At 45.6% G+C, this 13,131-nt stretch overlaps 1 protein-coding gene across 6 annotated transcripts in view; it reads right to left on the minus strand.

Moving 5' to 3' along the window:
* Positions 1–261: 261 nt before the first annotated feature.
* Mcph1 (microcephalin 1) overlaps positions 262–13,131 on the minus strand; it is a 194,206-nt gene continuing 181,336 nt past the window's right edge. For all 6 annotated transcript variants that reach the window (XM_087901116.1, XM_087901113.1, XM_087901112.1 and 3 more), the window contains one exon: positions 262–2,368. In XM_087901116.1, coding sequence (XP_087757242.1) covers positions 2,313–2,368 — 56 coding nt within the window. In that variant the 3' untranslated portion in view covers positions 262–2,312. The remainder of the gene's footprint in view (positions 2,369–13,131) is intronic.

A 13,131-nucleotide genomic window follows, 5' to 3' on the forward strand; every position in this document is an offset into this window, starting at 1 on the left:
AATCTCAAAGGATTGTTAAGAAAAAGTAAAAAATCTACCCAATTCAACCATAACATTAGGAATAATGTTACAAAGGGGCTGGTGGCAATTTAACCCACTTAATACATTCCTGAAGTCATGCTAGAGAACCTCCTCTGACGGCACGAGACAGCTTCTGGTTGGGGTTGGTTGTCAGAAAGATCAGCTACATGTGTGGAGGGTGAGATTTCAATGGCCATGAGCTCCAGCAGGGGGAGTTGAGTGAAGGACTGGAGACCGAAGGCAATTGATCAAAAATTTAATCAGCCAAGTCTGCATTAGGTCACATAAGGGGTTACCACTTGTGTACAAACAGGTTAATGGTTTTACACATGCAAACAGGGAGGGGACAGCAACTTGCTCTTGATGCTGACCTTCAGCTGGAAGCCTACAAGGGAACACAACCATATAGAATTGTACACCTGTGAAATCTGGCTACTGACAGATTTATACATGCTTTCCTTTTGTCTTGCTTTGACTTCCACCCTAACTCTTTGCAGTGAACATCCTTGTCTTCCTTTGCTTCTCAGGACGATGCTTTGTCCCTCTCAGGGCCTGGGTGTGATATAGACTTGCACTTTCCCAATGACCAACAGAACTGGGAGAGTCCAAAGTTCACAGTGCACGAATAACTTAGGGAATATTTGAACAAGTCATTTTTGGGAATCCTAGTGTCTTCTTGGTGTATCCTCATGTGGCGGGGGAAGCAAAGAGCTTGCCCTAAGTGTCTTTTTTTAAGAGTTTCATGACCTGGTCACTTCTCTAAAACCTCTTAACACTATCTGGGAGTGGTGACTTCAAGCTATGGATTTGTGATGAAAAACAGAATTATTCAGATTATAGAAGAGGGAGACAATGATAAATGGGGTATTTCTCATTTTCATTTGATCTACTTCTCCCAAGGCGCTTGAACTGCTGGATCACCCAGTACACATGACACCGCAAATTGCTTTAGATTTCAGAGGGCCGTTCCCACTGGGCTTCATTCCTTGACTTTATTCAGGGGATGGATAACAAAGCGGTTAACAGCCATGCCACAGAATACTGTTTGGCAACAAAGAGGAATTGTCTGCTGACATGCAAGACATGAATGAATCATCAGAGCATTAATTACATGGTGAAAAGAAAGACCAATGCCACAAAGTCACATATTGTATGATTCAGTTGCTTATCACTGAAATGACAAAATTTGGAAGTGGAGTTGAGACTTACTGAGTGGGAAATAGCAGCTGACATGAGCAATCAATCCCCAAACTGAAAACCGCACTGGGCTGAGTGACACCTTCAAGCTCACCGAGATGCAGTATCTCTGTTAGGTGCCTGAGCAGCATGAGAATGTGGTGTCATGTGATACGGGACATGGAGAGGAGGTCTGCAAGCTCCAAGCCAGTCTGGGCTGTTTAGCAAGACCCTGTGCAGCACAAAGAGGAGGGATCAACCAGACAGTGTATCCGAGCTTCACGCTGTAATGCATTGTGGTCATCTACGAAGTTCACTCAGAAGAACTGTGCAATTGAATTACCCCTCAACACACACACACTTACATTCACACACATGCGGACAATCTTATAATACTTTTAAGTGAGTTTATAATTCTGTATTAGTCACATTCATAGTTATCTTTGGACAAACATGACACCCGGGCCATGGGCTTGATACCCCTGACATAATTCAGTCCCAGCAGCTGACTTTCCTCAGGGAAACTTGAGGTAACCATTCCGAAGGTAGTCACAGTGACGGCACAAAACTTTCAAGCCCATCGTTCTCAACTGCTCTGAGAGGCATCTCAGAAACAGAAGTATAATCTTAGTGATTCCTGGTCGTCCTTCCTATCTAGACACAGCACACACATAAAGACCTCAGAGTCCAAGACAAGAAAGTTAGGGTTATTTGATTATTTAGGACTAAAGAATTTAAATCAATTTCCATTCTACTATTGGGAGTAAAGTATCTTGAAGACAAAGGTTCTGTGACCTCTTCATCATGGTCATTATTAGTATTGTGTAAGGAACCCAACTGGTGCCCACAAAGGCTTCTCTGAAATACAACATGAGTCACGAATGAGTTACATAAAAGAGTTTTGAAGATCAAAGCTGGAGACGTAGCTTAATGGTAGAGTCCTTGCTTAGCAAGCCCTGGATTTAATCTCCAGCAACACCCGCTCCCCAATACTGAAGAGGAAAACCGCAGCACACAAGGTAATATGTGACATCAGGCCTTAAGCTGTGTGCTGGCTCCTTCTCTCCACGGTTGTTTTCCTTGAGTGTTGAGAACAGCTGTCATAGGTGTCCTTCTCACTGTAGCCACTGGTAGTCGGTAAAGTCACAGACTTTGTGTTGGGTGATGGAATCTAAACAGAGGGGAGAAAAAGACAGCCTGACAGTTAAGATAGCTGGTTGCAACACAGGTAATCCTCTTTATGTCTTATAAAATGACAGCTGAAATGTCTCAAATGTTTCAGGACTGGGCAGAGTCCCATTTGTCCTCAGAGTACACCAAACTTTAAAAGTAAAATAAAATAGAGCAAAGTAATTACTTCATGATTATAAGATGTACCAGTCATAGGGAGAGCTAGGTCAGCACAGAGTGGTGGCCACAAACCCTCTGCGATGGCTGGGATATGTCATGTTCCACAGGTCAGAGCTGAAAGCTCAGTTTCCACCTAGTGGTTGCTGGAGCCTAGCAGAGGAAGTAAGTGTCTGAGGTGGGTCCCTGGCTGGATCTTGCCCTGGTTCCCTCTCCTCTCTCCCTGTCCTTCCCAGCTGCCACAAGCTGCTTTGCTCTGCAATGTACAGCCCTAATCATGATGCTTTGCCCACCAATGGCTCCCAAATAGTAGAACCAGTCAACAGTGCACTAAGATTGCTGAACTGAGGGCTACGATAGTCTCTCATTTTTCTCAGGACTTTGGTCACAGGAATAAAAGTTATGACAAATATACTATCATTTGTCAATACTAAGAAGCTTACTACCCACAACTGTCTTCCTACTCTAACGAGAACAGAGGAACACAGCAGACTGCGGTACTCGCTGGCTGGCAAGCTTAATTAGGGTGATTACATTGTCTCCCATCACAATCGCATCATCAAACATGGCGTCTAAGGGCCTTGAAGTGATGGTAATGAAAGATGGACAGCCATGACGGTTGTGTGGAACAGGGAGGAAAGGGGCTTCATTCTAGAAATTAAAAAATGAAGGGGAAGTAGAAGAAATAAAAAAGCTCATCTTAGTTTTAGTTTAAGAAAGTGTCCGAGAATTTACCTGCTACCTTCCTGTACAGATAAGCCTCCATAGAAGAGTGTGAACTGGTGAGGGATTCCCTGGTGGGCTTGGCTTCAGAGGGGAGGAACACACTGAGTAGGTGCATATATGTGCACTTGTGAACACACGCGTGCGCACACACACATTATTATGTATGGTAAAGACAACTGTCAGTATGGGCACACCCATCAGTCTACTGTGCAACGCTGAAGGAGTCCTTACGGTTTATACCTTTGTCTGAGCTTGTCAGGCCGCATTATGTTTTTGTTGTTGTATTTGTTTTTGCCTTTTCTTGTATACACCTGTGCCAGGTAAAAGCTACTGTCTTCTTTATGTGTTTACATTAGATTGACATTTCGTTTAATTGTACCTGGGTTTTGAGCCACAGGTGAAGATATGCTCTCTGTATCCGGTCTATAGAGTAATTCAGCCATATTTCCATTCAGCTTGTAGGAGCTCTCTGGAGCTCTTTCAGTTTTACACAACGAATCTTACAGGACCACTTTATAAGGCCTCTCGGGGGGTGGGGGACACCTGTAAAAGGATGCCTCTTTCTACTTAATTTGAAAGTTCAATATAATCAAAACTTCCAAGTTTTATAAAAAGGAAATTAATATATCGACCCTAACACAGGAATATGGATTTGAAAAGGAGAACCAGGTGATAAAAATGACTGACTTGTTGTAATTATAGCAGTAAGTCCAATGCGGTTTGCACAGAACACATAGAACACTGCAGGAAAACATGCAATGAACCGTGTAAAGGGACTGAGTGAAAGGGAGCATTGCATATCAGGGCAAAAGGGCAGGCAGACACCGACAAGCCCTGTCCCCCCAGTCCCTCACAGTGACTAAGCTACAGGCACAGCAGCTCCAGACAGGAGGAACACTACCGTAGCCATCACTATCGTTACTCAGCTTTATGAGATCCAGGTTGTACAAGAACCCAATACTCCTGCCTCCTCCTCTCAACTGCGTCACCAGTACACAGCTAAGAATTTTATGTAGGAAAGATGTAGTAGATGCCCTTGAAACTGAGGCAACAGCTCTGTCTCACTTCTGTTCTCCTTAGCTTTTTCATTCTTAAAACCAAAATCTCTAACCTCCACACCCGCCATGCTCTTTAATAGGTCCTGGCACACATCTAGGGCAAGCACAGTTTTCTAACCACACTCCTGTGTGGTCTTACAGTTGAAGCACGGGGCCACTATGCTGCCAACACTAGTGTTTTGTGGCATGGAGGACAAATCTATTTAACTGAAATTTGGTAGCTGGTGATGACACTGTGCCAGCTCAAGAGCACCGGGGACTAGGCTTTCTCTTTGCCTGTCCAAGGTCCAGAAGGAAGCTCAGTGGCCATGCACACAAACTCACTCAGTTGGGCATCTCCTCTTCTTCACTGTGGGAAGAGTATTACCTAAGTCTCTGGGGACAGTCATGTAGCAGGGACTCAGGTTGTGGACGTCCCTGTCTCAGTGCGTCTTAGCTATGGTGATGGAACACCATGACTAAAAGCAGCATGGTGAGGAAAGGGCTTCTTTTGCTTATGTGTCCACATCACTATTCATCGTTGAAGGAAGTCAGGACAAGAAACTCGAGCATGACAAGAACCCCGAGGCAGGAGCTGATGCAGAGGTCATGGAGGCATCTGTTTACTGGCTTGCTCTCTATGGCTTGCTCAACCTTTTTTCTAGTACCCAGGAGCACCAGTCCAGGGATAGCACAAGCCACAATGGGCTGAGTCCTACCTGTCAATCACTAATGAAGAGAATGCCTTTGCTTGTCTTTAACCAAGTCTTACGGAGGCACTTTATGAACTGGGGTTTCCTCCTCTTAGATGACTTTAGCTTGACTCAGACTGACATAAAAACTAGCCAGACAGTCCCCAAGGCACGTTCCCCTGCATAGCTTTTGCATGGTGACCTCAGCTCTCTGAGGTCAGTGGAACCAGTGCCACAGATCTCTCCTGCTGTCTGGCTATCCCTAGGCTTCTCTTCCATGGGCCGAAACAAACTTTTCTCTTTCAGCACCGTTCCCCAAAACTTGCTTGTTAGGACTCCACTTGTGGCTGTTTCGGAATTCAAGTCTAGGGGTGACTACCATTCTTCATTTCTCATACATCCTGTGGCAGCCACAGAAATGTCAATTAGATGTGATCTGACAACAGCATGGCTCTATGGCTATCAACCTAGCACCCTGAACCACCCTTGCTGATCAGCTGAGCACCCGGGGCCAGGATCCTTATCACTCCCACCACAACCTCCCTTTCCACAGAGCTTTCCCACTTGCATTCCACAACATCCACACCTCTAGGCCCTGAATGGGCAGCTGGTTTTCAGGTCTCATTCCCTCCCTTGTTCTTCTCTTCTTCCTTTCAGTCACCCAGACTGCTCCTCCTGACTGAAGCACCTAGCACCTCCAGGCAAGGACACAGGTCTTTCTAGCCCCCCCACTCCTTATTCAGTCTTTGGCTCCAGAGCAGCTCTCAGCAAGGATCTCGCCTGCTTCACTTCATTCCTGCACCCCATCATCTTCTTCAGAGTATCTGCCAATACCATTGTTTGAATCTGTTTTCTGTCTTTCTCTAAGCCTATGACTGTGTCTTTCTTGTCAAGTATTACATACATATGTAGTGCCTAGAATAGGCTCAGCTCACACGCAGTGCAAAGTATCTTTTCACCGTACAATGGATGAAACTTGACGCTGTGTGTGTGTGTGTGTGTGTGTCTGTGCGCGCACGCGTGCGCGTTTGTACATGCCACGCACACTCGAGGCAGCCAACACTGACTGGCAACTCAATAAGTCATAGTCACCTAGTAGACAAGTCTCTGGCTTATCTGTGAAGTTTCTGGGTTGGATTAACTGAAGTGGGAAAATGTGAAAGGCATCATTCCATGGGCTTTGGTCCTGGACCGAGAAGAAAAGAGAAAGTGAGGTGAGCAGCGGGTCTCATCTCCTGCTGCCTGGCTGAGGATGAAACGTGCCCACTGCCTTGTGCCCTGCCTCCATGACTGTGGATAAAATGTGCCCGTTGCCTCGTGCCCTGGGTCTGTGACTGTGGATAAAACCTTCCAGCTGCCTCGTGCCCTGAATCTGTGATTGTGGATGAAAGGTGCCCGCTGCCTCATGCCCAACTCTGTGACCTCCAACCGTGATGGGCTTCATTCTAAACTGTGAGCAGAATAAACCCTTCCTTCCTTTCTGAAGTTGTTATTATCTGACATTCTGTCACAGCAAAGAGACAAATAACTCATTCTTATTCTTCATGGAAAGTGTTTGGCCTCAGAAACTTCCACTCAGCTCTGATACTGCCCAGAGCTCCCCCGAGCCTGGCACCTCTCTGAGAGTGTCCTGAGAACTTAACCATGGGCAACACAGTCTGCCCTTGCCCACCACTCACAGGGCTTCTCCTTGCTGTCCTGGACATGGGAATAAAATGATTTATCACAAGGCCACCCCAGTGTTCTCTATCTTATAATTATCACAGGGTCTGCTATCGATCTCAGTGACGGATTTTGGGATGTTCAACTTTGCTGACTTAGCTGTGGCAGTTTCTTGCTTCTACCGGATGCGCCTATATAGACAGCTGCACCATGTAAAGATGGTTTCTCATCCTGTAAGCCTCCACCCCCTTTCCCACTTATTTGACTGGCCACTCTAGAATACTGCTGAAGGGTAACAGCCTTGCTGTGCTTCTTACACCTGACCTGAATCTTACACAAAGGTCCTCACTATTAAAAAAACTTGCCATAGTTATTTCTTAAGATACCATGAGCAGGTTAAAAGGCCCCTAACTGCTCCTGATTCTTGAGGCATTTTATCATGGGTAGATGCTCAGTTATCTTTCATGCTGTTCAACACAACTGGGCAAACAAGAGATGAAGAAAACCATGCTACTTATTTTCTCATATTTGTAGGCTGATCCGTGGTTATGCACACTATGAAATTTGATTCACTAAGATTTTATTTTAGGTTTTTGATATCCACGTTGCCAAAATGAGTGATTATATTTAGATCAGTAGCCTTGAAAAATAGGCTGTATAACTTCCTTTTTTAGTTCTGCAATAATTTGTTATTTTTGGTAAAACCCACTACAAACATTATATAGGAGATATCATATAAGCTATACAAACTATAAATTTATCATTTAGCTAATCTGACTGGACACTTCAATGCTATTAAAAGTACGTTCACAACACTGTGCAACCACTAGCACTGACGAACTTTGAGAACTTTCTCATGATCCCAAACCAAATCTCTGTATCCACTAAACAGCAACCTGCCACTCCCATGCTCCCTGCCGTCGTTTCTGGCATCCTGGTCACATGTTCTGTCTCTGTCCCAGGGATATCATGAGCATGGCTTTCTGTGCCTGGCTTATTCCACTGGGCACAATGTACATGTGGGGCAGGTATCAGGACCTCCTTTTGCAGGCAGGAGACAGGACACTCTGCTTACATCCTGTATTTGCCTTGCTGTTGGCTGTCAATTGATACTTAGGGTTGCTTCCGCTTTTTTGCCACTGTGAATAATGCTGCTGTAATTACAGACACACACATCCTGTGCGACCCATCACTCGTATGTGGGGTAGGAATGTATGCGAAGCAGTGGCGCTAGCTGTTGGGTGACATGGTAACAACACAGTGTTTTCCTTAGTGGTCACAATACTTACATTTCCCTTAGCGGCATACAACGGTTCCAATTACCCACATTTTCTTGAACACTTTTTATTTTTTAACTTTTGGTCTATGTGGGGATAGTGCCCATCATAATGGGTTTGGGGTTCTGGCTCATATTTCCCCAGTGGTTAGTTTTGTTGACTACTTTTTGTCATGGGCTTGCACAGCCCCAGGCCTGTTTGTCAGTAACATCGCATTGGAGGGCCTTTTAGATGCTGTTACACGCTGGGGGTCTTGCTCAGGAGTGGGGCTGCCGCTGGGCTTTGTGAGCCTCTGAGCTCTGCAGCAGGCTTTAGAGAGGTGCCTGTCACCTCACAAGTGCCGAGCACAACCATGCTAATGGCCACAGTGACGTCCCCGAGCGCACGTTCCTTCTGGAGGATATAAAATGCTGCTGCGGTGATATGGTTTCTGCTCAGAGCTGAAGACACAGATGCCTTGTGGTCCGCAAGTGGTATTCTGTGCTGTGGGAGGCTGACGGAAGGACCGGCTTGAGATGAACAAGGACGGCCTGGCTGGTCAGGAAAGTTCAAGGCCAATCACCTGGAGCATTAGGAGAGCTTAGGGACCTTTTCTGAGTCTATTCTTTCCATATATCCCCCAAACCAAAGCTAAGACCCTGCGTCAGCAGCCGACTTACAGACTCTTATCAACAGTGTGGTGGCACACACATTGGCTTTAGATGTTAAAATTACAAAATTCTACCACTTAGTTTTTAATCACGTATATTTTGATAGTTACTCTCTCTCAGTATGATTGGTGGGCTGCTGGGTCTGGATTCCTGGGCAAGGATAAATTAAGCACATAGGAAGAGAGGAGCGGGGGTGAGGGTGGGGCAGACCGGCCTCCCATTCTCTGGTTTCTTTTCTGGACCCTCAGCCTTCTGTGACTAGTTCTTATCTATGCAACTGGGATATGGGACAAGGTGAGCTTGACCAACCCTCATGTGTCCATTTAATTACGAATCCCTAGGGAACATGTCATCCAGATTAGCCTTGATTCACAGAAAGCCACAGTTAATGCATTTAGCTGATCAGCCAGTGGGGGACATAATGAATAGCTCAGGACAGCATGGGAAGGCCCCCAAGCTATCAGGGACCTTTTCCTGAAAGCTCTTACATGGGCAACAGTCAAATGTTCTTTGTAAGCTATGCGGAAGTCATGTCAAGGCTAAACTCTCTTTTTCTGGCAGCTCTGTGGAGAATAGTGCACTATCTCCCCACAATAGCATAAATGTATGTCTTATCTCTTGAATGTAGCCCAGACAATTAAAGGGAGGCAGAGACTGGAATCAGTCTCATGAGAAAGGCCAAACCCATATTATTTAATAACATTGAAGGGAGGGGATGGCGTGACCAGGAATGACCATAGCACCAAGTCACACATCTTGAGAGCTCTTGGTGCAGAGTTCTGTGTGCCTCTTTCTCACCAGTTAGGGGCCTTAGACCCTGTGATCTTTGAGATATGAAATGGAAACTATACCTCATGGGAGTGCTGAGGAGAACCCAACAATTAGGAAACAGTTTTAAATAACACCCATATTACTGACATTAGGACAGGTAGTGCCTGGTTCCTGCTACCAGGAATTCGATGTTTGTTCTCTTGTTGATTTTCATGTATATTTAAGTGCTCACAGGGGTGTTCTTGCTCAAAAATCCCCATTTCTCCTCCTGGTTGAATGATTCATGGAGAATGTTGGCCCAAGCATAGTGCTGTTTCAGGGAAAATAGGCTCTAGGGAGTGGACAGGGAAGACAGACTCCTTGTAAGGCAGCATGGCATTTGACACCCTCTGTGGAGAGCATGAGTAAGGCGAGGATTAAATGCCTCCTGCTGAATTCCACAGGCTGACATTCTGCACTCGTTCATGGCCTATGTCAGCAACACACAATGGCTGGGAAGGCAGGATGCTCAATGCTAACGGTTCACCAGACAAGGCTAGAAGAAATTCTTACAAGAATCTCTCACTTTCTCTGAGGCACTTCTCAGCAGGGTCACACAAAGCTCATCAATTATAAGAATAAATATAAAGCTATCAACCAAGCAAATGTAGCACACTCAGGCATTGGGTTTTCATTTTGGATGAGAACTAACAAATTCAAATAAAAAGGGGATAGAAAAAGCTTTTAACACTTTTTGTCTGTTTGTTTCAACACAGGGTTTCTCTGTGTAGCCCTGGCTGTCCTAGAATGCACTATGTAGACCAGGCTGGCCTCAAGCTCACAGATCCAACTGCCTTTGCCTTCCAAGTGCTGGGATTAAAGGTGTGCACCACCATTGCCGGCCTTTTAACACTTTCAAATAAACATTTTATCCAACCTACTCTGAAGACTCATCTTGGCCCAAACTCATACCGTCTACTCCAGTTGGAATAAACTTAATTGATGAATACTGAATATTGCTTTCATAATGTATCACAAAATAATTTTCCTTTCAAATCAACGCTTTAAAAGTTCTTGTTAATCTTTGTATATTTTTTTCTATTTACTCATTTATTTTAGAGCATTCATACTTGGTAGGTAAGTGCACTACCATCAAACTGTATCTCCAGCCCCTCTGGGTATTGTTTTGAGAATCCAGTATCTCTTCTCTTTCTCTCTCTCCCTCCGCAGGATGACCCCATCCAGGGCCTTGTACAGAGTAGGCAAGCATTCAATCACTGAGTCTAATCCACCAGCCTGAGAATAAAATGTTCTCTAGAGAAATGTTTATAATAGTGCTAAGTTTTGGTGAGTAAGAGCCTTCAAAGGACACATGTCACTTTGTTATGGCACTGGGGTGACAGCTCTATGCTCGCAGGGACACTGTCACTCACAAATCCTGGGAAGGCCAACCACAGCACACACCATGTCACATGCTCTTGTGTTGTCTCCTTTGGCCACCACACAAGGTGAGCAGTGATCAAGACAGTGCAGTGCCTGGAGTGGACAGCAGGCGTAGGACTCAGCTATGTTTGCCCATCTGTGTTTGACGGACAGATGTGGAGGCAACACCTCTGTTATGTGTACACCATGGCATCTGTTGGGTTATCATTCAATTCACAAAGAAAAACTGAGGGAACTAGTGTTTGAAAGATATATGGCTCAGGTTGTAAGACTTGGTGTGTTTGGGGGTACCCACAAGCCATGGGGACTCATCTTACATAGGCAGGCCTGAAGCACACACAATACCCGGATGCTGCCAAGGGCAAAGAAGCTGGTGTAATCAATGACAGGTCAGCAACAGGACGTCAATTAGGGGGAGGAAAGGAGCAGAAACTAGGGTCCCGGAGCCAGCCCTGGCATGCAGAGAATGTTGCGGAGCCTTGGGTGGATGCAGCAGGTAGGCAGTCATCCCCTAAAACCCTAGCCAGAGCCAACAGACAAAACAACCGGAAGAACATAGCCTGGCTGAGACAGTGACTGCACAGGACGCGGGAGCAACAGGAAGGGCCGCCAGTCACCCAGCCTGGAAATAACAAGACTACAGGCTCGGTCTGGGGCCCTGAGCAGCACACAGTTCCCGAACTCTAGAACCATTAGCTGTCGTTTCAGACTGGACACCAGTCATGCCCAGGCGTGTTTTCAAGGCCCAGTTCTGGTCTGTAGTGGCTGTTAATTTGATGCACTTTTCCAAGAAACCAAACGAGAAGCCAGCTTCAGAACATGTGATGTCTGAAGGTTCTATTCTTGGTACTCAGAAGTGTAAACAGTGGCTTGGCTTTGGGACCGGAGCTAAATGGTAGTGGCTTTTTTTTTTTTAAATAGTTTCTAAGCAAAAGACAAATTGCTCTATAGCAGATAGTAAAAAGTACTCTTGATTGCCTTATTCAAAAATATACAGGAACACTCATCAATCATTTAAGAGATATTCATAAAATGTATGTGTGTTTGTGTGAATGTAACTTTGGAAAACAAGGTTATTTATTTATCTATTCAAGGACGACAACAACAACAGAGTGAGAGAAGCCAGAACCTTGGGATTTAGAGATGAGGGTGAGATGGGGAAGGAGGGAAAAAGGGAAGAATAAGAAAACCAGGAGGAGGGGAAGCAGGAAGGAGGAGAGGGAGAAGCAGAGAGATGGATAAATACAGTGGGAGATGGTTTTGGAGGACCCAGCAAAGACTTCAGCCTCAGGAGAGAAAGGGAAGAAAAGGGAAAGGGAAAGACAGGAAGGGAGATAACTAGGAGGGATGGAGGGGAGCAGGAGGACAGAGTAGAGGAGAGAGGAGGGGATGAGAAGACACACATACACACACACACACACACAAACACACACAAACACACACACACGAGGTAGCTCTGAAGGAACCAGGTAAGGATCTGGCGTAATACATTGATAGGGTGGAGCTGATTCTTCCTATGTTCGAGTCCCACCCCCAGCACCTTAGAATGTAGATGTACTTGGAGACAGAATCCAGGGAGGATATTACATTAAAACTAGGTCCCAGGTGGGATTGAACCAGTCTCACCAGTGTCTTTAAGGATGGTGTGTGTCCTCAGAGAAGCAAGTCACAAAGGGAAGGGATGTCACTTGCAAGTTTAGGGGAAAGTCATAGGGAATCTCTCTGATCCTACCTTGGCCTAGTCCTTCCAGGTCCCATGATGGTGAGAAAATGACTGTTTCAGGTCTGCAGGACTTGGTCTTGGCAAACCAATACATTTGTCAGAATCTCAGGGATGAAGATTTAAATTTATTCTCAAAGCTGAGTCTGGAGTTCATTTCTGTCTGGGATGAGTCCTTGTAGGATGGTGAGCCCAGCATAAAAGGAGGGAAGAAGGACAGAAGGGGAGAAGAAGGAGGCAGGACGACACCCCTGGGAAAGCTCACTCCTGGTTGCACAGCCTTTCTCCTTTTGAGAGTTCTGCAACCCTCCTAAGTGGAATAACTGGTGAAGTCTGTCTGTCGTTATCATACATGTAGATAGCCTCCAGTGGCCAGGGGTCTAGTTTATTAACTTTTCCTCCCTGGGAACCTCAGGCAGCACCTAGTACAGGTACCTACCGTGGTCACCCCGTGTTCACAGGTTGAGGATGAGGGAACTCTGAGTGAGAAGGTTTCCTACATGTACTGAAAGGGTGAGGCTCAGTGCAATCTCCTCCCCTTGTGAACTGTCCTTCAGCTGGCAGTAAGGGGCAGGTGTGTCTATGACTATTAGGACTGGAGGCTGAGCTGGAGGCTGAGCTGGTACTCTC

This window comes from Myodes glareolus, chromosome 23 (assembly GCF_982192425.1).
Source record: "Myodes glareolus chromosome 23, mMyoGla1.1, whole genome shotgun sequence".
Taxonomy (NCBI): domain Eukaryota; kingdom Metazoa; phylum Chordata; class Mammalia; order Rodentia; family Cricetidae; genus Myodes; species Myodes glareolus.